The sequence below is a fragment of the Ischnura elegans genome, chromosome 5 (genome assembly GCF_921293095.1).
Source record: "Ischnura elegans chromosome 5, ioIscEleg1.1, whole genome shotgun sequence".
Taxonomy (NCBI): Eukaryota; Metazoa; Arthropoda; class Insecta; order Odonata; family Coenagrionidae; genus Ischnura; species Ischnura elegans.
Window position 1 is genome coordinate 21,181,864 of NC_060250.1, and position 24,312 is coordinate 21,206,175.

General features: G+C 37.6%; 4 protein-coding genes across 5 annotated transcripts in view; 2 read left to right on the forward strand and 2 right to left on the reverse strand.

The window, feature by feature from the left end:
* The first annotated feature begins 212 nt into the window (after positions 1-212).
* LOC124158564 (E3 ubiquitin-protein ligase RNF185-like) lies at positions 213-6,614 on the forward strand. Of its 2 annotated transcripts, XM_046533719.1 has the most exons (6): positions 213-430; positions 512-810; positions 946-1,077; positions 1,162-1,216; positions 1,303-1,426; positions 5,885-6,614. In XM_046533719.1, exons 2-6 carry the CDS (start codon positions 662-664, stop codon positions 5,980-5,982), a joined length of 558 nt encoding a protein of 185 aa, XP_046389675.1. In that variant the 5' UTR covers positions 213-430; positions 512-661; the 3' UTR covers positions 5,983-6,614. The 2 variants fall into 2 exon arrangements, with proteins under 2 accessions (XP_046389675.1, XP_046389676.1); XM_046533720.1 differs by lacking the exon at positions 213-430 and having other exon boundaries at positions 494-810.
* LOC124158565 (selenoprotein M-like) lies at positions 6,525-8,753 on the reverse strand (the record flags this gene model as incomplete). Its single annotated transcript, XM_046533721.1, has 3 exons — positions 6,525-7,972; positions 8,057-8,126; positions 8,704-8,753. Coding segments are annotated over 3 exons (246 nt in total), but the record flags the coding sequence as incomplete, so codon positions are not given.
* A 107-nt stretch (positions 8,754-8,860) lies between these two features.
* Positions 8,861-15,070, forward strand: LOC124158561 (pre-mRNA-processing factor 19). Its single transcript, XM_046533717.1, has 10 exons — positions 8,861-9,322; positions 9,523-9,672; positions 9,759-9,900; positions 9,995-10,133; positions 10,378-10,572; positions 12,500-12,685; positions 12,925-13,125; positions 13,304-13,445; positions 13,544-13,748; positions 14,610-15,070. The coding sequence occupies exons 1-10, from the start codon at positions 9,304-9,306 to the stop codon at positions 14,749-14,751; spliced, it is 1,521 nt and encodes a 506-aa protein (XP_046389673.1). The 5' UTR covers positions 8,861-9,303; the 3' UTR covers positions 14,752-15,070.
* A 2,313-nt stretch (positions 15,071-17,383) lies between these two features.
* The window catches only part of LOC124158566 (eIF-2-alpha kinase activator GCN1), an 85,582-nt gene continuing 78,653 nt past the window's right edge, over positions 17,384-24,312 (reverse strand). Inside the window, exons 43-45 of the mRNA XM_046533722.1 lie at positions 22,144-22,248; positions 21,139-21,366; positions 17,384-18,187 (exon numbers count right to left, since the gene is read on the reverse strand). Coding sequence (XP_046389678.1) covers positions 18,059-18,187; positions 21,139-21,366; positions 22,144-22,248 — 462 coding nt within the window. The 3' untranslated portion in view covers positions 17,384-18,058. The remainder of the gene's footprint in view (positions 18,188-21,138; positions 21,367-22,143; positions 22,249-24,312) is intronic.

The following is a 24,312-nucleotide window of genomic DNA, read 5'->3' on the forward strand; positions in this document are numbered from 1 at the left end:
ATTAGATTACTTATTAATCCACATTGTGCATATTTCATCAACGGAATGAGAGCACATACATCATTCTTCATAACACACATTCCGCTTCTTTCGACCGCTGATTTCTTCATTACAGAAAGCGACACGGATTTCAACGTCACCACGTCACCTTCGAAACCAAAACATCCGCCCTCACTCATCGCATAAGAGCGCGAAATACATTCGTCATTTGTTATTTACTTATAAATTGGAAGTAAATGAGGTAATATTAACTCAATTGTATCGGAAATGTGACATCCTATTCATCTAGTTGTAAAATTGCTATATTTCATCTCAAATTTCATCAAAATCGCGGAGTAATTCTTCAAAAGTTCGAAAATAAAAGCAGGTTGCTGATAGTGGCCATCTTGGCACACATATTTACAAAAACAAACGTCATCTCTGTGAGGAGGTATTCAACATTACGTTCTAATTTGATTATCATTGATGTCACATGATTCAAGTAATTGATCAGCCATTCAATTATTTCCAGTGAAGCTGATTTCTTCAGGGTATTCTGAATTAAAGTGTCCTCACCAGGAATTCCCTTGGCGTTCCAATAGTTCTTCTGCGGGACACTTACGGAGGAATAACTTTTGTTATTAAGGTGTTTGTCAATCAAAATTTAGTGTAACATATCACAATGGCTAATGCCAGTGAGGCTCCTGGTCCATCAAGTAGCACGAGTAATACCAGTGAAGAAAAGGAGAAAGATGAGCATATGTTTGAATGCAACATTTGCCTGGATACTGCTCGTGATGGTGTTGTCAGTATGTGCGGGCATCTATTTTGGTAATTTTATGGGAGTATTCTATTTAAAACTAGTGAGAACTTGAAGTTAGTTTCATTTTCCCCATAATTCTTTCTGTAATCAGTTAATCGTGTGAGAAAGGGAAATATTTACAGCTGTTTGTTATTATGTTATAGTTGGCCCTGTTTGCATCAGTGGCTAGAAACTCGTCCCCAAAGGAAAGAGTGCCCAGTTTGTAAATCAGCTATCAGCAAAGAGAAGGTTATACCGCTTTATGGCCGTGGGAACACAAAACAAGAGGATCCAAGGTTAGCCTCTCATTAATGTTTTTCATGATTTTCATGTAGGCACTATTGTGCACACAGTTTGGTTGATTACAAATTTCTTTTCAGGAATAAAATCCCTCCTCGACCGCCGGGGCAAAGAACAGAACCCGAGAATAATGGAGTAAGTTCAAGCTATGTGCTCTTGTTGGAATGTAAGGTTCAACTGAACTCTTTACGTCATAATTTAATACTATATTTGTTCTTCAGGGTTTTCCAGGTTTTGGATTTGGCTTGGGAGATGGAGGTTTTCATATGTCGTTTGGAATCGGTGCATTTCCTTTTGGGTACATAACTTCAAGTCTCAACTTTGGTGATTCAAGGCCCAATCCAGGTACCAAGTCCATTATGTGTAAAGTGTAGAAGCTCTCTTCTCATGATCTGAGTCAATGTGCAAAATCTTGAAAGAATACTGGTGGGGAACTGTGTGCAAAGTAATTCCACCTTGCTCTACTGCCTATTCTTGTGTTGTCATATTTGTGGTATGCACCACTTATAAGGCTTCAATGTAGCTGTGTAGTAATTCACTCTAGCTATTATATAGTATGCTATTATGAAGAATGAAGAAACTTGTGCTTTCAAATGAAATATTTATCCAGACATTCACACAACCATGGTTTGAACGTAAGTCGTCATCGTCAGACGTCTTACATTGAAACCATGGTCGTGTAAATGTGTGAATAAATATTTCATGTGAAAGCACAAAATTTCTTCTTTTTCATTCTTCATAATGAATCGCTTTCACAAAGTTACGCCTCAAACCATTAATTTTCGCATGCTATTATTCAAGTGAATGTTATCATTTAGTTCTTATCTATGAAACAGCTATATGCAGTTGAGTAATCTAACTCTGCTGCATAATAACATTAATGTAGGTGATGTTTAAATATAGAATGCCTTTTTAAGCAGATTAAAAATCATTATCCGATTAGAAAAATGCGTCATTATTAATGTCTGCAACCAAAACTTGGCAAAGAACAAATCTATGTGCAAATTTCTTCATTTTCACTTCTGCCATCTCTTTAAGGTGGTGCACCAATACTCAATTCTCTTTTCTATTGTAAGATGACTACTGCAACATTGAAGGCTAACAGACTTTGGTTTAGCAAATTTACGATCTGTACAGTACACCATGTTTTCTGGTAGAATATTGGTAGGTGGTAGGGTATTCATTCACCTTTTGTCTGGCACCTATCCTTTGACCTTTCCAGCAATAGTAGTTCTAATGGTAGTAATTGTTAATTACTGCAACAATAGTACACTAGGAGCTGTGCAGTTATTGCTATTGCCGGCCTCGGTGGCAGCAGGGTAAAGTCCTCACCTGCCAAACAAGAGGTCGTGGGTTCGAGTCCCACCTGAGTAAGTTTCCCCTATCCAGAGCATGGTTGTTTGTTACGTACAATTGTTGAATACCCCAATATAAAATGGCCTATGAGAGCTGTATTCGGTGGTTTGGGAATAAAATAAAATAAATGCCTTTCCACCACAACAAAGTTGTAGCCTAAGGAAAGGTATTTATAGGTAATGGCTGGGAATACGAGGTAACTAGCTGTGATGCAGTTTGGAATAAAGCTGTAGCAAACAAAGGGTGGATAAGAGTTCAAAACCTCATGAAAATAGAGTGTTTAACTGTGCAAAAAATCCACAGAGAAAAAATCATCCGTCTTGACCAGGATCCTGGTCGAAACGGATGATTTTTTCTCTGTGGATTTTTTGCACAATTTGTCCGTTGCGGGTGACTCCCGTAAAAGTTATCACCGTGGCTAGTCCCGGTATACTTTAAAAAAATGAGTTTGTAATCTTGAGTGACTCACCCCAAAAACAATTTTCTGGCTCCAGCCTTGGTGAACTCGACCCCTGAGCCTCAGTTACCAAGTTACTGTCATGTATGATTTTACACTTTCCCGGCTTTCTGGCTACAGCCATGGGATGGAGTTAGGTTAAAGACAGATGGGAAAGCAGAAGAACTGGATTGAGACATGCCATATTTACCTATTCGCGTATTCCGGGCATCCCCATTTTTGGCCGGGTAGAAGAACTTCCTAACGCTTATTGGGAACGTGTGATTCGTTGCTAAATCGATAAATTTACGTTTCCATGATTAATAAGGTTAAATAATGCTAGAAATGTAATTCCTGGGAAGGTTTCCTAGTTTCAATGCTTATCTCTGGAGAAATAAACGATAAGAATTTGAGGGAAATTGGAACGCGACTTGCATTAAAAGTTGGAAAATTCGTGTAAGCCGCGCACCCCCATTTTTTCACTGGCGTTTCCGAAAAAAAGGTGCGCGGTTTCTACGGGTTAATATGGTAAGTGATATTTGCATCTTCAATAAATTTTTCTTATCATTACTGGTGTGAAAAATGGTGGACCCTAAAACACCAAGTAGAGGGGAGAAATGATGTAGCAATTTTGTTAGACACCCAATTTTTCTCTTTTCTTTTATTCAGTTTCACACAAATCCATCATGAGAGGAATCATGCTAGGTTTCTTCCAATCATGGAATTTTATTTGAGGCAGTGGTGGTGATATTGGTATCTTACCGGGTTAGAACTGATAGACTGCAAGAAATGTGGAAGTTGCACAGCACCTGTTGAAAGTTAATGTTAAGGTTGGCGGATGTCTCCTAGGTCCTACAGCAATCAAGTGCACAAAAAAGTATTCCAGTATTATAAGTCTAGGTGACAGGTATCCTATACCCAATGGCTGATCTATGGGGGGGGGGGGGGGGGATATTACACTAGATAGAATGGTAATTTTGTTCGGACCCACAATACTTCTGGGAGTTTACCCCATACTTAGCCCCCCCTTGCCCCCATCCTGGATCCAATACTGCCTATACCTAGCGTGGCTGTCAGTGAAATAATACTCGACGCACTTCACCACTCATCTTTAACCAATGATACAACCTAAACAGAAAATTCTCCCTTGACAAATTTTTATTGATGTAGTGTGATGTTTATGCTTAGATTTTAAAAATATTACTGTGTAAATGTGCATATAAAATTAATATTTCATGGTAATGGATGAAACTTGGGTGGAGCACAGTTGAAAGTTCCTTGCACCAAAAAGTGCAGAATGACAGGAGCGTGTGAAAGTGACTGTGGGAGAGGTAAAAATTAGCAACCACTGGAGGCCTCAATTGGTAGGTAGGGAAGAGAATGAAACCCAAATCCCAGTATACATCCAAATAGACTCAGACAAAGTTGAAAATCTGGGCACAGTTGTCACTTGAATTATGATTTTCAGTCATATGAGAATAGCTTTGCATGATTATTTGGAATATTAAAAGAAAGTTCTCCAGTGAGAGAGAGGACTATGAAAATATAAGATAAGGGAAGCAGATAGAACCACCCTCAAATCTGCATCAAGACTATTTACATGCTACATTTACTTTAGTATCTTGCTTTAGTGCTCTAATAAATGGCTGAAGATAAATTGCAACCTGATTTGATTCAACTTGGACTTTGTTTGCACTCAAGTTACCACAGTATTAAATGGTCTTGAGGAGTTTTGAGGTGGTGAGTGAGGGTGACAGCTGATGGGAATGAGATACGAAAGCCTGCAGCTCTTATAAATTTGAAATGTAGCCAGGCAATTCACTACATACATATTTCAAATGGCTCCAAGAAATCCACACCCCTGTAAAATCCTGGGATCAGATTTACACACTTGGTGTTGTACACTAATTTCCATTTGTAATGTGATTTATGGCGGAAGACCAGTCACAATTGCTTGTTTCCATTTTCCACAGGGCATTAAGGAATCTATTAATTCTGTTACTCCCATATCTATTGATACTGTTTTCATAATATGTATTCCTTTGTCATTTTCTGATCACTTTTCAAAGTTATTCACCATTATATCAGTTATTAACAGTTGACATTTTGAAAATGGCATTCATGACAAAGCATGTGGGTTTGAATTTATAAATAAGTTAGGTTCACTGTGAAATGCGTAGTTTTTCTACCACTTAAGAGGTTCAGAAAAATGCATCCTCCCTCTTGAGGAATTAAATAATGCTTGAGTCTCATGTACATTCAGTTGGTGTAGTTTTCTGTGAGAGCATCCTCTCTACCTCCAGTGCTGACCTTGTCCCAGCATTTTAAGCTTATCAGGTGTCAAAAAGAATTGCTTGTACTAATTTACAGAACAAATCACTATTTTCAGTACGATAAAGGGTGACACAATGGCAATGGCTACCGATGTCTATTACATTCCAAATTAGGCTTTCAGTTGCTGTCCGTAGAGGCTGCATTATTCATGACACCACTGCTCACAATCATTGTAGGCATTTACTCTTCGAGTACAATTTAAAAGCCAGTTCTCATAATAATTATCAGATGTACTATTTCCAACAGCCGTGTTTAAGGCTATGTGATTTACGGTCTTTGTCTGAGAGGCAGGATTACATTCTGCTGACATTGTTTCTATTCCTATCTCTACGTATGTTTTAAACTATTACTGAATTTGTTCTTAAAATGATGGTTGTAGATAGTGTATTCTTCTGCCGATAGCATTCATTGCTTTTCAGTTTTCATAGTATTCATGGTCACAGCAACCAGTTCTGGACCTAAATGTTTGAAGATAATTTTCATGTTTTCCTTAGGAAGTGACCTTTTACTGTCCAATATTTGAAGTACGTATTAAAATATTGTATCATGTGATGGTTTTGGTGGAATCCAGAATTACTCCATCAAATGTTATTGTTTGTATGAATATACAAGCTTAGAGAGCTAGACATGAGTGTGTTTGTAGAATAGTAATTCTCTATTCAATTTTTTTTCCACAGCTCCTCGGGGCACGATGCAGTTAGACCAGGAATACTACCTATCCAAGGCATTCATCGGGATTGCTATGATATTTATTTTGTGGCTTCTCTATGCCTGAATTTTCTCATTGGTATTAATGAAAAAGATATGCTTGTGGTATAATCCACTCTTCCAGGCTTTTTAGTTAAATTGGATGGAATGTGAAAATGGTTGTGGTTGACTAATCAAATAGAACATTTCATATACATTAATTTTAATGGTTGTTAATTTTTTCTTTGCTTAACGATTGCTTTGTACATATACTGTTGGACATATTAGTTTCATGAGTGAAAGGTGTAATATTCACTTCAGGAATTCCTTCTATTCATCTCTTTATACTTTAAAATCAAGTGCTTTTTAAACAGAGAGGAGAATCTGTAATTTTCGTTACAATCAAAAATAATATATGGTTGCAATGAATAAATAATACTAGTGCATCACGGGGAATGCTTGCTGGAGAAAATATAAAAAAAAAATTTATATTGTAACATATAGAAAGGAAAATGAGAGCCCTAGAATTATAAAACCCAGCACCACTGGAAAGTATTCCTCTAATAACCAAAGATAAATCATCTCGCATCATTGTATAAATATTTCTAAAATATAGTAAAAATGTAACACTTGATGCCCAAATATGTAGTTTATTCTCGATGAATTTCATGATTTACACTGTATACATTCACTGATAATTAAAATTGGTATTTGAAAAGACCTTATGGTTGATTTACCCCATGAACAAAAAGTCCATGGAAGCTCTATACCAGAAAATTGTTTATCTACAGATATGTTTATGTGATGACACATCACGACAAAGGCCTGAAGGACATTCGTTGATAGGGTTCATCCCAAACAGGAGCTGATGAGCTGGATCAACAAAACAGAGAACCTTGCATACATATAAAGCCTATTTTCTTGTATTTTAAAAAATAAGAGCTAAAAACATTCAGTTCACATGCACTCAATAAAGCACCACAGGATCTCATAATACTGTAGCTTCAAGTCAGCTAGCATCAACTGTCAGAACTGGTATTCACCATTTCTTACTGACGGTGTCATTATTGCTTTCTTTAACTACATTATTATTTGACCTGATATGCCAGTTGGAGGCACTGCAAGATAGCTCACACTTAAACGCAATAAAAAGGTGCCATGCAAAATGGAATCAATCTTCAAGCACTTCATACCTCCCAACACTCTTTACAAACCAAGCACTACGGAGTTATGTGGATAAACAGTTCACTGGTTCTTACAAGTACAATTGTATCACAGATTGCAGCTTTCAGGAGCAAACGGTTGCGTCCCTCATAATCCAAAAATGAACGGTAAAAATGACTTTGGTGCAGGCATAGTACTATGAATATGTGAACTACACACAGCTAATTTTACAGTATTAATTTAATAGTGGGTAGAGGTAGTTGTTTTCTGAAGGATTGTTGATTAAAACAACCTGAAATACACTACGCACCAGCATAGGAAATGCACATTATCATTAGAACACTTTAAGATTACAAAGAGACCATGTAAACAAAATGCAGAGGTCTTGGAGACAAGCTATGCAAAATCTTGGTTAAAGATGCATGATTTCACATAAGGAAAAGAAAAAGATGAGACACTTCAAGAATGAAATATTTGATGAAGCCAGTAGCTTATACATCAAATTAAGTACTCCAAGCTTACTCAAATCAGCTGAATTTGATATGACAATGCTCGGTTACAAGGCAAACAAATATTAGAAACGAATACGGAGCCTGACAGATAATGAAGCATAGCTTCCAAATTAGTGAGACCTGGTTATTTTTGCAACTATTAATATAGATCTATAAGAAGTCGTTTAATCTTTCCAAAAGATAAAACTTTAACGTTTACGTTTGGATGGATAAGAATGCTGGGAGATACCAAAGTTAAATCTAAACACCTTTTGAGTACATCTAGGGCCACTATCTTCATAAGTCACCACGGTCCTTTTCCACTTGGTCACCACCCTCAGCTTTTTTCTGGAAGCCCTTGGTAGCGAGCAAATCATTGCACTGTTCCCGAGTCATGCTCGATAAATCAGTCCGCTCGACTTCCTACGATAAAAAATGACAATTAAAATCATGAAATAGACCGCAAAATCCACACTTGTCTCACATTAGGTTCATTAGTTTTCTTACCGTAAATCTCTCGTCCAATACAACTAGAACTGGAGAAGCTCCAGCGATTTGCTTGAACACCACATTATCGCTGAAAAAATGTTAAGGAAAAAAAAACAAATACATACGTCACCATAATGATATTCAGAAGTTAACAAAATCATGGTATTACATTACTATCATTCGTCTCAGAGTAGAGGCACCTTCCTTGTCCCGAAACTTTTCACGTCCGGTAAAATGCAGGATACCATTCACAGTAAGCTCTTAAATGTATAATTCCCCATATCTAACATGCTCTAGAGTACCAAACTGAAGAATGGGAGGACCAACCTGAATTTGCACAGTTACTTCGGAGGGGCCACCCGATGGCGATGCCTTTCGAAATCTGTAATACTTGCTAATTATTTATCAAAATAAGCTGCACTTTAATTGATGCACAGCAGAGTGAGCATGTTAATAAAGAAAAATGCCCATCAGCACGTCAAGGGAAACGGGGTAAATGCCACAAACTTTGACTCCCTATAAATCACAATCATGATTAAAATGTATCCGAAACAAGCAAGCTTAAGTACCATTATGCTACATTACGATCTCCGCCAAAATAACTAGTCCAAAATTTCGTATTTACACCTCACCCGTAGACGTCATCACGCTTATAAAAAGGATACTACTTAGGAATGTCCTCGAAGATGAAAGCCTTCACCTCGGGGAGCCTATTCAATCGTCATCCTCCGCAGCTCTTGAAAATAAAATATTTAATGTAAGAAAATCTATTGTATCACCAAATAATTGAATTTATTGTCACACGTGATTGAATACTTACTTCAACCCGACCGTACTTTATAGCCTCAGAAATATGGATTACTAAAGTGGCTATAAACAGCAAAGTTATAGGTGACTTCCACTGAACCATTCTGAACGTAAACTCAAGTTTTCCCAGCAATATTTCACTGTGACTGCACACAGGAAAAGACGAATCAGTTGAACACAAGACTTCACCACTTCACTCTCCTAAGAACTACTGCGACCTGCGACCATTATCGCAACTAGCCCGTATTTATTGCCGATTGCCGTCTTCGCTCGTCATTCGTTTTCACTTTGAAGTCAAGTTCAGACACATGCGAAAATATTAGACTACTTTTATGTAATGCTAGTGTTATATAAATTCAACATATTTCTAGTTACATATTTAGGAATGGTCATTAGAACTAATAAGAGTATTATAAATTTACACTAACCAGTGTGCACCGAGAATATTTCAAGAGAAAATGGCGCTCTGCTGTGCAAGTAAGTATTTACCGTGTACTTTACTATGATAGAATGTGTGAAATGTGGAGTTGTCGGCGAAAATTCTGTGATTTTGTGCGACATTATTCCTCTGTATTTTTTAATACCTATTTTCTGTCGTCCATTTTCGGGAAAATAAACCGAGAAGTCACCCGACCGGCTTGTGATGTTTACCTAATAGACATGAATTTTTACTTTAGTTTCGAATGAAGTGCCGGAGAATCCTGTCATATCACCAGCGTCTGGGTCTATTTTTGAAAGGCGGCTAATTGAGAAATATATATCTGAAAATGGAGTGGACCCTATTAACGGGAAAGAACTCTCGGTTGAAATGCTCATCGAGGTTAAAAGTAAGTTTTTCATGAAGTAGTCCTCTTTGACATTTGTGTTTGAAGACTGTAAGTATGTGAGCTAATATTCTCATTCCACTGAATAGCCACGCCGATAGTGAAACCAAAACCACCGTCTGCTACGAGTATACCTGCGATTCTTAAAGCTTTGCAAGATGAATGGGATGCCGTAATGTTACATAGTTTTACTCTCCGTCAGCAATTGCAAACAGCTCGTCAAGAGTTGAGGTAATTTTTAGATTCCTTTACTTATTAATGACGTATTTGGCCCTGTTAAATAGTATAAGGCTCTTTTAATTATTCAAATTTGTACATGTTACAGCCATGCACTGTATCAACACGATGCCGCATGCCGTGTGATCGCAAGACTTACGAAGGAAGTTACTGCTGCTCGAGAGGCTTTAGCGACACTGAAACCTCAAGCTGGTATCACGCCGAACCCTGCTGGAATTTCACAGCCTGTAAGCTGTTATGAGTTGTAGAAAAGTTTGGTCTTGTCATAGAAATATCAGGGTGTTATTTCTGTCCAAATCACATTTTCTGCCCTCACTAAATTTCTAATTTTGTAAAGTGGAATTTTGTAATTTTAAAATGGTTTAAGGTGTAAGAGTAGAAACTGCCAAGTCGTAGCAATGAAAAATTCTCAAATACTTTTTTCCCCCTCAATACTTTCACCACTCCTAATTTTCTTTGTTCTCATTTTAGGCCATTGCCATGGAAGCTGCTGGTGTTGCTAATCAGCCTACAGAACAAGCTGGAATGACCCCAGAAGTCATTCAAAAGCTGCACGACAAGGCCATAGTGCTCACCCAGGAGCGAAAAAAGAGGGGTCGAACAGTTCCAGAAGATTTGGTGTCACATGAGTCATTGCGAAATTATCGGACCCTCGCATCTCATCCAGTGTGTAACATAGCAATATGATTATTTTAATTTTAATTATATGATTACTGCCAGTCATATCCTCTGTTAAAAGCTTGAATTTAAGTCAGTGGGCCTGTAATTCTCACACTATTCCTAGTTTGCAAAGTGATGGCAGTGAGAATTTAGGCTCGAATTTGCATGGTGTCCTGGCAACAAATCTGGTATTCTTAAGGGAATTTGAAGACAAAGGTCGTTTTTACTAGAAGTTTGAAGTCTTTAATAATTGAACATCGGTCTTAGAATTTATTTTTAATTTTATAGATTCAAAAATCAAAGGGAAAGAATGAATGTGTTTTATTGTTTGTGGTAAGTTGTGCAATGGGTAAAAAGTACATAGTTATTGGTATGGAAAGAGTTACAATGAGGTCAAAATGAATAACTCGAGGAAATGCAAAACATCCTCATGAAAATTAGAGTTCTTAGCAGAAAGCTCAAAGCAGGTGGATCTTCACTGCACCTCACATTTCTTTAATTCTTCCTTTAACTTAATTTCTGTATGGTCCTTTAATTGGCAGCAGTGAATCAATTTGTCATTATTAGTACTGAAGAAGTTTTCATTTAGAAGCAAACTCCTGCTGATTGTTACACCCTCTTAAATAATCCTATCCCTCCAGTGATTTCCATCAGCAAATAAGGGATCATTATTAGCATGAAAATTAACTGTTATGACTACATAATAATAAATGGAGGAAGGCAATGAGTATAGTTGGCACTCAGACATAGATGTGGACATTCAGATCCCCACTGTTCTGAAAACATTTCCATTTTATTCTTACCATTGTAGAGCAGTGCACACCACATTTGTCCACTTTTCTCTCCAAACCCTGGATTTTGAAATCCACTCAGTCAACTTCTTTCTTACTGTAGTCATCAAATACCCATTTTTGGGAACTCTTCCTTTGACTTCATTCTTTCCTACCTTGGAATTTCTCAGATAACGCACTTTTGTGTCGTATCGTTACCTCCATTGCAAAAATGCTCAACAATTGCCCATCAAATCAAATCCGCTCATCTAGTAGCCTAAAAATATGAATCCGCTCAGCTGGCAGTGTCCGGAGCGTAAACACTCATCTCTTCCAAGCTCGGAGATGAGCATTCATGCTTCAGACACTGCCAGCTAAGCGGATTCGTATTGTTGGGCTACTAGATGGGCAGATTTGATTCGGTGGGCGATTCTTGAGCGTTTTTGTTGTGGAGGTATCAGTATTTGATAAGATTGTCCCACACTGAATCCTCATGTGATCTCTGTGGACCAGTGAAATTCTTCTTCTCGATCCTTAAGCAGCAATTAGTTGGTTCATAATCACCATTTCTGTCCCTCACAACTCTCTTTCACAAGAAAATCTCACCATTTTTTCCTCTTTCCTCATTGAATCTCCTCTTCTGCAATTGCTTTTAAATTATGCCCGAAATGCCACCTGTTCACCCTCACGTCTCTTTCGGGCATGTGCCTTATGACTGCTTTGTTTTATGTATTTTATTGTTGGGAAATATTTATCTGTTTTGTCATCAAAAGTGATGACCTTTTTGGAGGGTTTATTTTGATCAAACTAATGTTGATTTCTCAGATAAAGGAATTCAATACATAGATAGGTGGTGAAATAACTATCCCTTTTGTTCATGCTTAGAATTTTTCAGTTGGCAATATTCATTGACAAGATGAGATGCATGGGGACCTCAGCATTCCCTTTGTTTGCCTCCAACATTCATCCTTATTCTTTATTGGATGTTTTTCTCAAGTTTAATTGTTCCCTCATGCATTTCTTCAATAATGTATTATTTTTTAGTCAATCTGGGCAGAGGATGGAAGAGAAATAAGCTATTTTCATGATATTTTCTAGAATGGAGTACAATTATCAGGCACTGATGGCTAAATAATCTGGTAATTAATCTCTTCTTACCTTAGGGTCTTCACAGTGCCAGCATACCTGGAATCCTGGCTCTCGACATTCACTCATCTGACACAAGCAAAATTTTAACTGGTGGTGCAGATCGTAATGCAGCTGTCTTCAACAAGGATACAGAGCAAGTAGTAGCAATTTTGAAAGGCCATACAAAGAAAGTTACCCGCGTCGTTTACCATCCAGATGAGGTACTTATGAAGTTTTATCCTAATCAAGTTGAACTTTTGTCAAAAAGGTTCATGATTAAAATGCATAATGTGAAGTGGTTCTTTCGAATTTTATGAAATGGGGCTGAAAATTTTTCAAAAAGATATCTTTAACTTCATTAATATTTACTCTCTTCGATGCTTAAGGTCTGTGGCTTTTATTGTTGGAATTTTATTGGTCTTTAATTTTTTAAAGTATTATTTTATAATCCTTATTATAGGATGTGGTTATAACAGCCTCACCAGATACAACGATCCGTGTGTGGCATGTCTCTACATCACAATCCACGCAAATGCTTCGTGCTCATGATGGGCCTGTCACAGGTCTTTCCCTACATCCTACAGGAGATTATATCCTATCTACATCTACTGATCAGCACTGGGCCTTTTCAGATATACGTACTGGTCGACTTCTTACTAAAGTGAGTATGATTGTAAGTTTTCAAGTAGGTCTATTGGAGAAGTTCAACAAGGTACTTCCTTGAAAATGGTTTTTATATTTGTGGGAAGTCGTTTTAAGTTAGGTGAATGAAATATTTTATAAGGGTAATTTTGATTGTCAACTGAACTGTTTTCCATACTAATTATGTCTTTATGCAGGTTGCAGATCAAGGATCTTCAGGAGTTGCCCTTACCACTGCTCAGCTTCATCCCGATGGTCTCATTTTTGGCACGGGTACTTCTGATTCCTTAGTTAAAATCTGGGATCTTAAAGAGCAAGCCAATGTCGCCAACTTCCCTGGTATGTTTTTTTCAATTCTTTAACGGATACTATTATTGCTTGAAGGTCTTTAGCTGTATCCTACTTGGAAGCATTTCCTAATCATTTTGCTTTTATAGGTCATTCTGGTCCCATTACTGCACTGTCCTTTTCCGAAAATGGCTACTATCTTGCCACAGCAGCTGATGATGCTTGTGTCAAACTGTGGGACTTACGAAAGCTAAAGAACTTCAAAACTCTGCAGATGGATGAGGGGTATGAAATTCGTGACTTGTGCTTTGACAGAAGTGGAACTTATCTCGCTGTTGCTGGTACTGATGTAAGGTAAGAGCATTTGAAGAATTTTGCATTTTAAGGGTGTATGAAAGGTAAAGTTAAGGGAATGTAGTTGCACCAATAGTGTCTCAATTTATCCTTCCTTAATGTATCAATTATTATTATTTGATGTGCAAGTTTCATTTTGCAAAGGTTTATCATGAGATAGCATTTGAAATGTGTTCTGGTCATTAAAGGTCATTAAAATCAATTGTCATGTTAAAATCATGAAATTTGAAGCTGGTGTGTAGATTTTGTGAAAAATCAGGAAATGAAGGGAATTCAATGTCGAGTCTGTAAAGCTGACAGTACTGGCAGCCAACGCACCTTATGTACTCAGTTATTACAGCGAAAATTTCACTCGTGGCTGTCTGCTGTACCCCAGAAGTAGCACTGGGTTAGTTCCTATTTCAGCTGTTCAGTGCTTGCAACCAGAGCCGGCACTATTTGTGTCCACCGAGGTGCTTACATAGTTTGAGTGTAGTATTGTCTGCAAAAGTTGATAAATGTAATAGAGATGGCTTCTTGCTCAACTCAAAACTATCGCCTCCTCTTGTAGTAAACTATGGACAAGACCGAGGTGACCAGTGAGAGGTACATGTTCATGTAGTGTTACATCCACTGTGTACTGGCATGCGTTGAAGATAAACTAAGAATAAAAAATAAAAGATACTTTTTTGTATTTCCAAAATTCAGTAAGCATCTAAATTTTTAAGAAAGTCAGAAAATTTGAAAATGTGAATCTTGTAGCAACTTCATTTTTGCAAGGATCTTTTTTGAAGGAACTGGCATTAGTTGTTATTTCATGTTCATGATATGCTGTGTACAATATTTATGTTGACTAGTAAAACGGGTAAATTTGTTTTTCAGAGTTTATCTGTGCAAGCAGTGGCAGGAACTTAAAGTGTTTAACGACCACACAGCGTCAGCAACAGGAGTTCGCTTTGGCCGCCATGCTCAGTACCTTGCTTCTACAAGTATGGACCGCACTCTCAAGTTGTATGGCCTTTGAAGATGGTTGGTGATTGTGTTTATGCTTCACATTTACATTTGAGTTTCACTGGCAACTGGCATTGGAGTTGTAATGACAACCTTTTCACCAGTTTCTTTGTGTTTATTGGTGACTGACGTTGGAGCTGTATTCAGTGCTGCTGACTGTGAGATGTGCAGAACTCGAGGATAAGTGGAGGACTGCATTTTAAGAGTTTATCTCATGTGGTTTCTGAATTGTTTCTTGACTAAACAGGTAGTGCTTTCTCTGCTCTACTTTGCCAATATCAACTGATATTGTATTAAAATATATTCTAGAATAAAGTTTTTGTCTTTGATAATTCACCGTGTAGGTATAAAAATTTCCTTGTGTGTCTCGATGGTCAATGAATCAAATAGGGAGGCAACTTCGTAATATTCCAATCTTGTAAATTTTTTCTCAACTAGTTTCAACTTACTTCACATTATTCTTATGAGCTTTGATAAAATATAAAGAGGAAACTACGATTGAGTAAGTAGTCTGGGAAAAAGGAAAATTCAGCTTGACACTTGAGCAGCTGCCATTTCATAGCTTTCTCTTTCATATAGAGATTCAACCTGGAGGTTGGTATGTATAGGGGAGGGTAGAGTTCACCTTGTACTCAGCCATGAGCATGTGAATATCACATTCAGGGTAGGGGGTAGTTCCTCTCCATGGACCACCTCATTCTTCTATATGAACTTCCCTGCTGCTGCAGTAGGGGCTACATGGGGTAGACTAAGTGAGCCATCTTCCTAAGGTCAAGATGTAACTCAAGAGAGTAATGGAACTTCATAAGTGGTATGCGTCAGCAGTAACCTGATAGTATGCCAGGAGTGCATATCATAAAATAATGTTTGAGAATTCAAGAGTTTTGACTTAGAGGATTATTATGCTTGGTTCCCCTTAACCACTGCTGCGCAATGACGTAATCGTGCTTGTAGCCTTCACGGAAGCTCCGTGTTCCTGTTTTACAAGCATCGCAATGTGTGATTGAGCTCTGTGATCATGGATCTGTGTCCCGCATCAGTTACATCCCGGGCAACTCGTGCGAGACCTTACTATGCTGCATGATAGTGTAGTTTTCTGTGTCGCGTAGTGGTTTTGAAGCATTCGTGCAAACTAATTTTCTGAATCCATTGCCTAGCAGTCACGGATGCTTGGTTTTCAGAACCCAGGTACAGTAAAACCTCTATGTAGTGAACCTCTTTACATCATAAACCTCCATACATCATACCATCCCTACCGTCCCGTCAGATTTACATGTAAATTTATTGGCAAACCTCTTTTTAGTGAACCTCTTTATATCGTAAAACCTCCACTTATCATGCCAAGGATATACCCCTGAGATGGCCCAACTACCTCTTCAAATCAAACCGAGACAACTAGACACCATTAATGCAGCCGCGATTATGTACATGGAATGGCATTTTCAGTGATAAATGTTTCACCCTTATTATTTTTTTCTTATATACCTTTAATATGCTGTAATTTTCACGTTAATCATTAGTTGTGGCCATTTTGTTCCATTTGAGAGCATACCTAACAGTAAATAAGAACAAATGTATCTAACTATCCTAATCATTTTAAATGACTATTGAATTAAGAGAGATCTCATAATTTTCTCTCAGATCGTAGTAAAAATCATGTGATAGCACACGCTTTCTGTAATTATTATGTATATAGATAATAAATATATGTTCACTAATCCATGCATGTTTGTTTAAACACATACATATAATGGTTTTATAGACAGTAGTGCCTTTCATTTCTGAATGATGTGAAAAAATGGTGCCTATCACTAAAACCTCTCTATAGTGAACCTCCATACATCAAAATGCCCAAATTTTGGTCCCCACCATTACGATATAAAGAGGTTTTACTGTATTAGTATATGGAGCAGTAGGAATACGAGTACAATCACATAATTGCTGCTAAAAAGATAGAGGTCGCGAAAAGATAGCCCTTAATGTTACCGGAAATCAACCTTAAATAACAGACAATGCGTGTAAATTAGGGATGGACGGATTCAGGATTTTTTTCGGACTCAGATTGGATCCTCGATTTTCAGAGCCGGATCTTTTGGATCGGATATTTTCGGATCCTAATGCATTTTCAAATTCCTGACGCTGAGATTCCTCCGATGATTGTACAATCTCTTGAGAAGAGTCACAGTATCTGCCAGTCGTATTTTGCCTTTTTATTTTCCACGGCTGAAATTCTCCTATGTAACCTGTGTGAGAGCTTTCAAACAAAATGGTTCATTAGCAGGACAAGAATTGCCTGCGACGGCGCATTCGAAGAGAGAATCGGAACTCTTTCCACCCTTATGCATTGCATTGCATTCACTGAAGCTATTACTTAAAATTTCGGATCTAGATCCGATGTCTTTCGCGCCTTTGGATCCGATGTAGGGCAATATCCGCGGATATTTGGATCCGACCATCACTAGTGTAAATAACAGATTGCTTGATTTACATAATTAAAATTACAAGAAATCAAGGTGAACGTTTGGTATATCCACGTTTTTCAATTATTCGTGCTGCCTCCCCCATCATTAGCCCTGATATTTGGGAGATCCCTGCATTCAGTCCATTGATATGGATTCTAAATAATTTAATTATTGAGAAAAATATACATACTGACAAAGTTTATTACCACCCTTTTACCAACAACTTGTTAGCCTGTTTTTACATAACATTAACAGATTTTATAGGCTCACTCCTTCCAAGGAGGGTGTTATGAGAAACATTTGTAAACAACATGCAAATAGGTACACAGCCTCTTTATCATCTTAAATGAAAACATTCACCCCCTCAAAAGCACACAAATCACTCCTTAACTTTACAAAAACCAAACACAGTAGGTAATGTTATAAATTAAGAGCACTTTTAAGGTATATTAACTCAAGTCCCAGCAGATTAAACAGTCCTGAATTTCATGTACTCAACTGGAATGTTGATAGCTAAAATTGCAAGACCAAATTATCAATGTAAAAAAGATAATCTTTTCAGTCACGCAGTAAATAAAGGTAAAATATAACCTCTCCTCCTTCCAAAACATGATGCATGTGATAAAAAATGGGAGAGCAAAAAACTTAAAAGTGCCCTTAGTAATTTAAACAAACACGTAACGCATGATATCTCTCGAGAATGTATGTATTGTATGCTGCAAGCGACGGAGAAGGGGATGAAGCACCATCCAAAGTAGAAAAGAGAAAGATGCAGAGCTGAAAATTAAGTGTCACCATTTCCTGTATCTATACACAGCAGCCAATTAACGACAGAATTCTCACACACACAACAATAAATCAAGTGAGAATGGTATCATCCAGTTCCTCGTCCTTGCCTTCTGGTTGATTGGCCACTTTGCGAAGCACTTTCTGTATGACATCACTCAAGGATTCACGAGCTCCTAGGTCGAGAACATTCATGCACATCTGTAAAAAGACGATATTCATCCATGAGTACAAGCATTTAATGGCTGTGACAAATGATTCCCCTGATACCAAATTTGCACTTGTAATCCAGTCAATAATAAGCATGTTCAAGCCAAAACCACTTTAAGGAACTTGTTTTCCTCAAGCCAAATGAAAATACATCAAATATTAATCTCAAATCTGATTGGACATTCCTTTATATAGTGTCTTAAGGCATTGTTTCTCTGATAATAATGGCATTTTGGCTTATGCATCCCTAGCACCTAAATTATGAATTTTATGAGAAAAGGAATGAATAAATGCCTCATAGCTACGGATGGGACATTCAAATATCCGAATCACTGAATACTTTGAATAATGAGCTTTTTACACTATTTGATGACATAAAGTAATCAATGACTGTGGAATTATGAGACCCCTCCATAATGAGAGGTAGTCGAAGCACCGTCAATTGACTCTATGATTAGCATGTAAAAAATTCGTTTTTCAGAGACCCTTTCAGGGTTGGTGCTCACCAAAGGGAAAGTTTCCATCACCAGAAAACCTTCACCAAGAGTTCATAAACTCTGTAATTGCTGGCGATCTGTTAGAAATGTAGTTATCATAGAGTGCCTAGTCACAAATTCATGCGGTAAACTGTCATTCGATTAATATGTATGCAGATCATTTTGGAGAAAATATTGTGGCATTAACATTCCCCAATGCTCGATCTTCTTTTGTTCCTCGGGTGGCAGAAAGCAGTTGACAGCATACCCGCATGTCTGTGAGTTGCGTGAATAGAGAGCATTTGAAGGTAGACACCATAGCCAAAAAACGCAAAAACTCATCCAAGCGAGAAAATGAAAATAATAGATTAATATGAGAGTGGCCTAATTGATTTCAGAGTGCCTTGCCGACCCACTCGTACACATTCCTTACTCCATACGCTGATCCCCAGACTATCCCTCGTTAAGCGCTCAATCCAACACCGCCTTGGCTCCCTGCTCAATTCATTACCAGACAATATTGATCCGTTTATTCTGCCCTTAAACTCATTTGTCAAACTCGCCATGTCCCATTCCCCGGCTAACAAATTAACCTCCCTCTCCACCTCCCTTTCCTCGAGCCTTCTATTTCGTTCTTTACTATCTTATGCCTGTACTCTTTGTTCCGATTTTTTATGTTAAATTTCATGTTTGTTACTGCGTCACTATAAATTGGCAGTAATGCTGTATGTGAGCAACTCCTTAAATAAATTTATCTTCCTTTTCGCTCTCCATAATAAAGAAAAACAAAGGGAGAAATAGGTTTGGCGTGGTGCTGGATGGGCAAACCATTACAGCAAAAGTTGTCAAGGAATGCAGAACATGAAGGAGCTTTGCTTGGGTGCTTTTGCCACTTCAATCTGCAGGAACTCCTGAGCAAGGGACTATGATTAAGGCTAAAGCGGAGTATTTCAGTGAAAGATTTCAGTAAGCGAGACCTTCAAGTGCTTGAAAGGTTGGTTATACTACTTTAAAGCGCAAAAGCATTATCTGATGTCTGCGGTGTAAACCTGAACCCACCTCCGGTAAAGCAACAATTCGCTACAGAGAGTGTTAATTTGAGCACTGTGGCTTCTTGTTTTATCGAGGTTGCATTGTTTTCAATTTCCGAATACACAGCACAGATCGTCCATGATTCTCTTTCAATCTGTAGAAAATTGTTGGGTCCAACATGAAGGTTTGCACATTTGGTTGGTTTAATTCTTCAATACGTACGTTCAAATGCATGCGAGAGTGGCTGTTCCTTTTCTGACTCCCCGTAGTATGATGAAATTTAAATTTTACACACAGCTTTCCCCGAATGTAGTCCCCCACTGAAAACAGTCCTCCCCATTACATATTTTGAGGCTTCAGTTTTGGGAAAAATTTTGAAATAGCTTTTGAATATATAGTCCCCCCCCCTTTACTCTTACCATGGGCATTTTTGGAAAATTACTTTTGGGATAAATTTGGGACTACATTCATATAAATACGATACTCCAGTTTTGAAGTAATCGTCAATTCTTTACTTAATTTAAGTTCTGCTATAAATGCAGCAAAGCGTTGATAATAAAACAAACTTCAATATGCATATAATAAAAACAAAATAATCGCAGTGCTCCATGTGTGCAAGTTTGATGAAATCGTGAGTAACAATTGTATCTGGATTACAAAGCCATACTGAAGTAGAATGACTTGCAAAGTGTACAGCATATTAAAATTTTAATTGCCATTTGTATTTTAAATTGGTGAAAAAATGCATATTCAGTAATGCAGTACTCGATATTTGAATGAGGTATTAGGAAAAAAATTAGGTTTTCTTACTTGATATTCGAATTCGAGAAAAATGCTTGGTATCATAATATATCTCTACTCACAACACATTTTTAGCCCTCAGTCAGATTGATTTGATATCCATGATCAAGAAAGACGGTGAATTAGAAGGCATTGTAGGCCACACCAGCATTCCTGCTTCTGATAAGCTTAATAACTTGTGGCAATACCCAATCAGTGGAGGCACCGAATTTCAGTGAATCATGACAATGCAAGGAGGGTGCAAAATTTCCTTTGGTTTAGCAATAACACATGTTTCCGTCCTAATTTTGCACAACATTTTGACTTGACTTAAAAAAAGCCCAATTAATGTGAATTTTTTTACTTGGTATTATTAGAGAAACAGTCATTCACCATTAAAAACCCAAACAAAATAGGAACAAAAATACGACATTTGACAAATGTAATAATAGAAAAAAGTTTTTCTACGAACTCTTGATAAATGCTCTTGATGAACACTTGTGCTCCACGGTATTTCAAGGTTATATTGAAGATTAATAAGTTGGGGATAGCGAAAAATATTCCATGTACATCTTAGCCAATCAATTACTTGTCATACGTAAGTATAGTACATAATAACCATCAGGTAGGGAATATTTTCACACAAATGCTTACCTGCATTGTGTCCTCGCCAGGTTCACGAAGACGGAGCACTGCAACGAGAGCAAACTCACTGTTTGCCTTAACCACTGTGTTCTTTTCTTTGGTGCCATTCACCAAGGTAGGGAGAACCAATCGCAGAAGGTCAGGATACATGGCTTGTCCAGGAGGCATTGAACGAGCCAGGAAGCAGCAAACTCTTGCCACCAACTGCTTCACTTCATTGCTGCTATGATTCATACTCTGTGGAAGACATTTTACGCTCATGGTGAAAAATGAAAACTAGCACTGACATACTAATACGAGGCAGCGCTTTGTTCCCCATGTTTTCATTAAGAAATCTAAAAATGAAATCAAAGGGGACACCTCTCAAACTCACGATATCCTGGGCAATGTGATTATTTCACAAAATATTTGACAATTTCACTGGTGAATTTACTCTATCAGTTGCACCCAGCCAATATTTCAGCCTGCGTCGGATGTGCAATAAATGCCACAGGCCAATTTAGCAGCCCAACCTTTCACCATAAAAATAATTCTGTATCTTATTGAAGGATACCCCTCTAACAAATTGTTGTCCCTTAATTTTTGAGGCTAGACTATTGCAAAAAAATTCTCTAGTGCAGAGCAAAGTTTGTAGCTTAGGTGTTCAAATTTTTTGTGCTCATGGTATGCAACTGAATAAATTTATAATTGGAATAACAAAAATATTTCCTGGAGGGTTCATGAAGATAGGCTTTATTTCTGCTGATGCTTCAAATAACTTGCTTTCAATTGTCAAGGAATTTGACCTGGACTATCGGACGTGATAACAAAGACTCAAACAAAGCAACACTTACACAGCCATCAATCAGCCATATAACACGGGAATCTAATATATTTCCGATGTCATGGACATTGGTAAATATAATTTCACAATTTTTAAAAATTTAAATAATCCAAACATTTACCCAGTCATATAAAATTAATTACCATATAAGCCATCATGAACAATACGTGTAATAAAATGATATCACTTACCCTAGTAAAAGGCTGTAATAATTGTTGAGGCAGGGGTTGATTGGTAAGCATAACATGCTTGAAAAGATACCCACATGACCTCACACCATTCATAACAATAGGCACCTGAAAGCAAAATATAATTATTACATTAAGAGCATAACTAATTTTCAGTTTCACTACTCAAGGTTATGAAATTTGTTTCATATGATGATAAGTACAGTAATATCAGTGGAAGACATTACAAATATGGTGCTGCATTTTAGATTTCCAGAAATAAATTATGTATATAAATTCAGATAAGCATCACTTTTCCTGATTCTCTGAGGCCAAGGCATTAAAACTGACTAATGAGGCAAACACAGCTGACTAAATATGGCATGCTTTATTTAGGGATGGGTCACTTTCACTTTTCTTTGGTTCCAGTTTGCTTCTTGGGTTTGGTTCTCAGTTCTGCTTCTTCATTTGGTTCTACTCAAATACAGCAGACTCCCGATTATCCGGCTGCAGTTTATCCATGCTGTGGCTTATGTGTGCATGAGTTTTACACTTCTTTGATGTTTTCCACAGTCTTTATGAGAAAATTAATCGGATGCAAAAGCACCAGGATATTTGCATTTTATTGCAAGGCTACACTGGGCTTATTATTTCCATCTGAATCCTCTTTGTAAAAGGGAATTATTTTTTTTAATTTATGACAAGGAATGTTTCAAGTTTACTTAGATGTCTGTTATAGCATGTCGACAATGATTAGCGGCAGGGAAAAAATTCTTGATTAATTTTAGACGATTTTTCACTGGTTAACCAATCGTAAATAAAGAGAAATGTTATCTACGATCTTATATTGTATATGCATTTCTTATGGCTAATGTGCAATGATTCCTGTGGATTTCCATGCAGTAGATTACAGCCCAAAGGAAGCGGATATTTTGTCGCACTCAGACATTTTTACACCATGACTAGCCAAGGCCAAACTGGAGAGGAAGGGAATGGTAGAGGTAAAGGCAGCGGGGGAAAAGGAAGTAGAGATAGCATGAGAGATAGCCAGGCACTCGCCTCCGCAAACGAATTGCCTTAAGTCCTGGTTCCCTATAACCACAGCTGTGCGATGGGGTGATCGTGCACCCATTACCTTCATGGAAGCACCATGTTCATGTTATCTTAACATCACGGAGCACAATCGCGTTCAGTGATCACGGAACCGCGTCTCGTATCGATTGCATGCCGGACAACAGGTGTGAGATGTGACAACGCTGCATGGTGCCTGACACTGTAGTTTGCAATGTTGCGAAGCTGTTTTGAAGCATTCCCGCAAACCAATTTTCTGTATCCAATTTTTGCAGAAACGGGTGCACGGTTTTCGGAAACCAGGTAATACATGGAGCAGTATGAGTACAATTGCGGAATACGAGTACAATCGTCACAAAAAAGATGACGGTCAGAAAAAGATAGCTGTCAATGATTCCAGAAAGCAATAAAAAATAAAATACAATTTGTACAGTGGTGGATCCAGGATAGGGTCAAGGTTAGGGGGTAACCTCCCAACAGTACTGTGGGTCAGAACAAAATTACCATTCTATCTAGAGTAAAATGGATATCCAAGGGGGAGGGCTATAGCCCCATTGGCACCCACCATAGATCTGCAACTGAATTTGCATGTTTGATTTACATGAATTAGGAAAAATACGTGTAATTTAAGCGAAAGTTTGGATTACAGGCGGTCCCCGACTTTCGTACACAATGCGTTCCCGAAAACTTGTACGAAAGTCGAATGTACGAAAGTCGAACCATGGACTTCCATACTATTTAGGGGTTACGTTCCTAAAGTGTGGAATATACGTACTAAAACCTTTTTTTTCCACGGAATTCATTTAAATTGACTTAATTTTAATAATATGATAATAAAACTCCTAAAATCATCTAATTTCTTTCGAAAATACGCAGAAAATGCAAATAAAAGTTTAAAAAACAAGAACTCCGTTGGCTATCGATTGAAACTTCCTCTTGGCGTTTAAGTTGATATTCCACTTATTACGTCCATTATAAATAAAAAGACATATCAAGAAGCATAACAAAATGTAGTTGTTGAACCCGCACTCTGGATAATTTTTAATTTTTACACCAAAATTCGACATTTGGCAGGTGACATTCGTGATCGCGTATATTTCGCATGTTATTCAAAAAGACAAA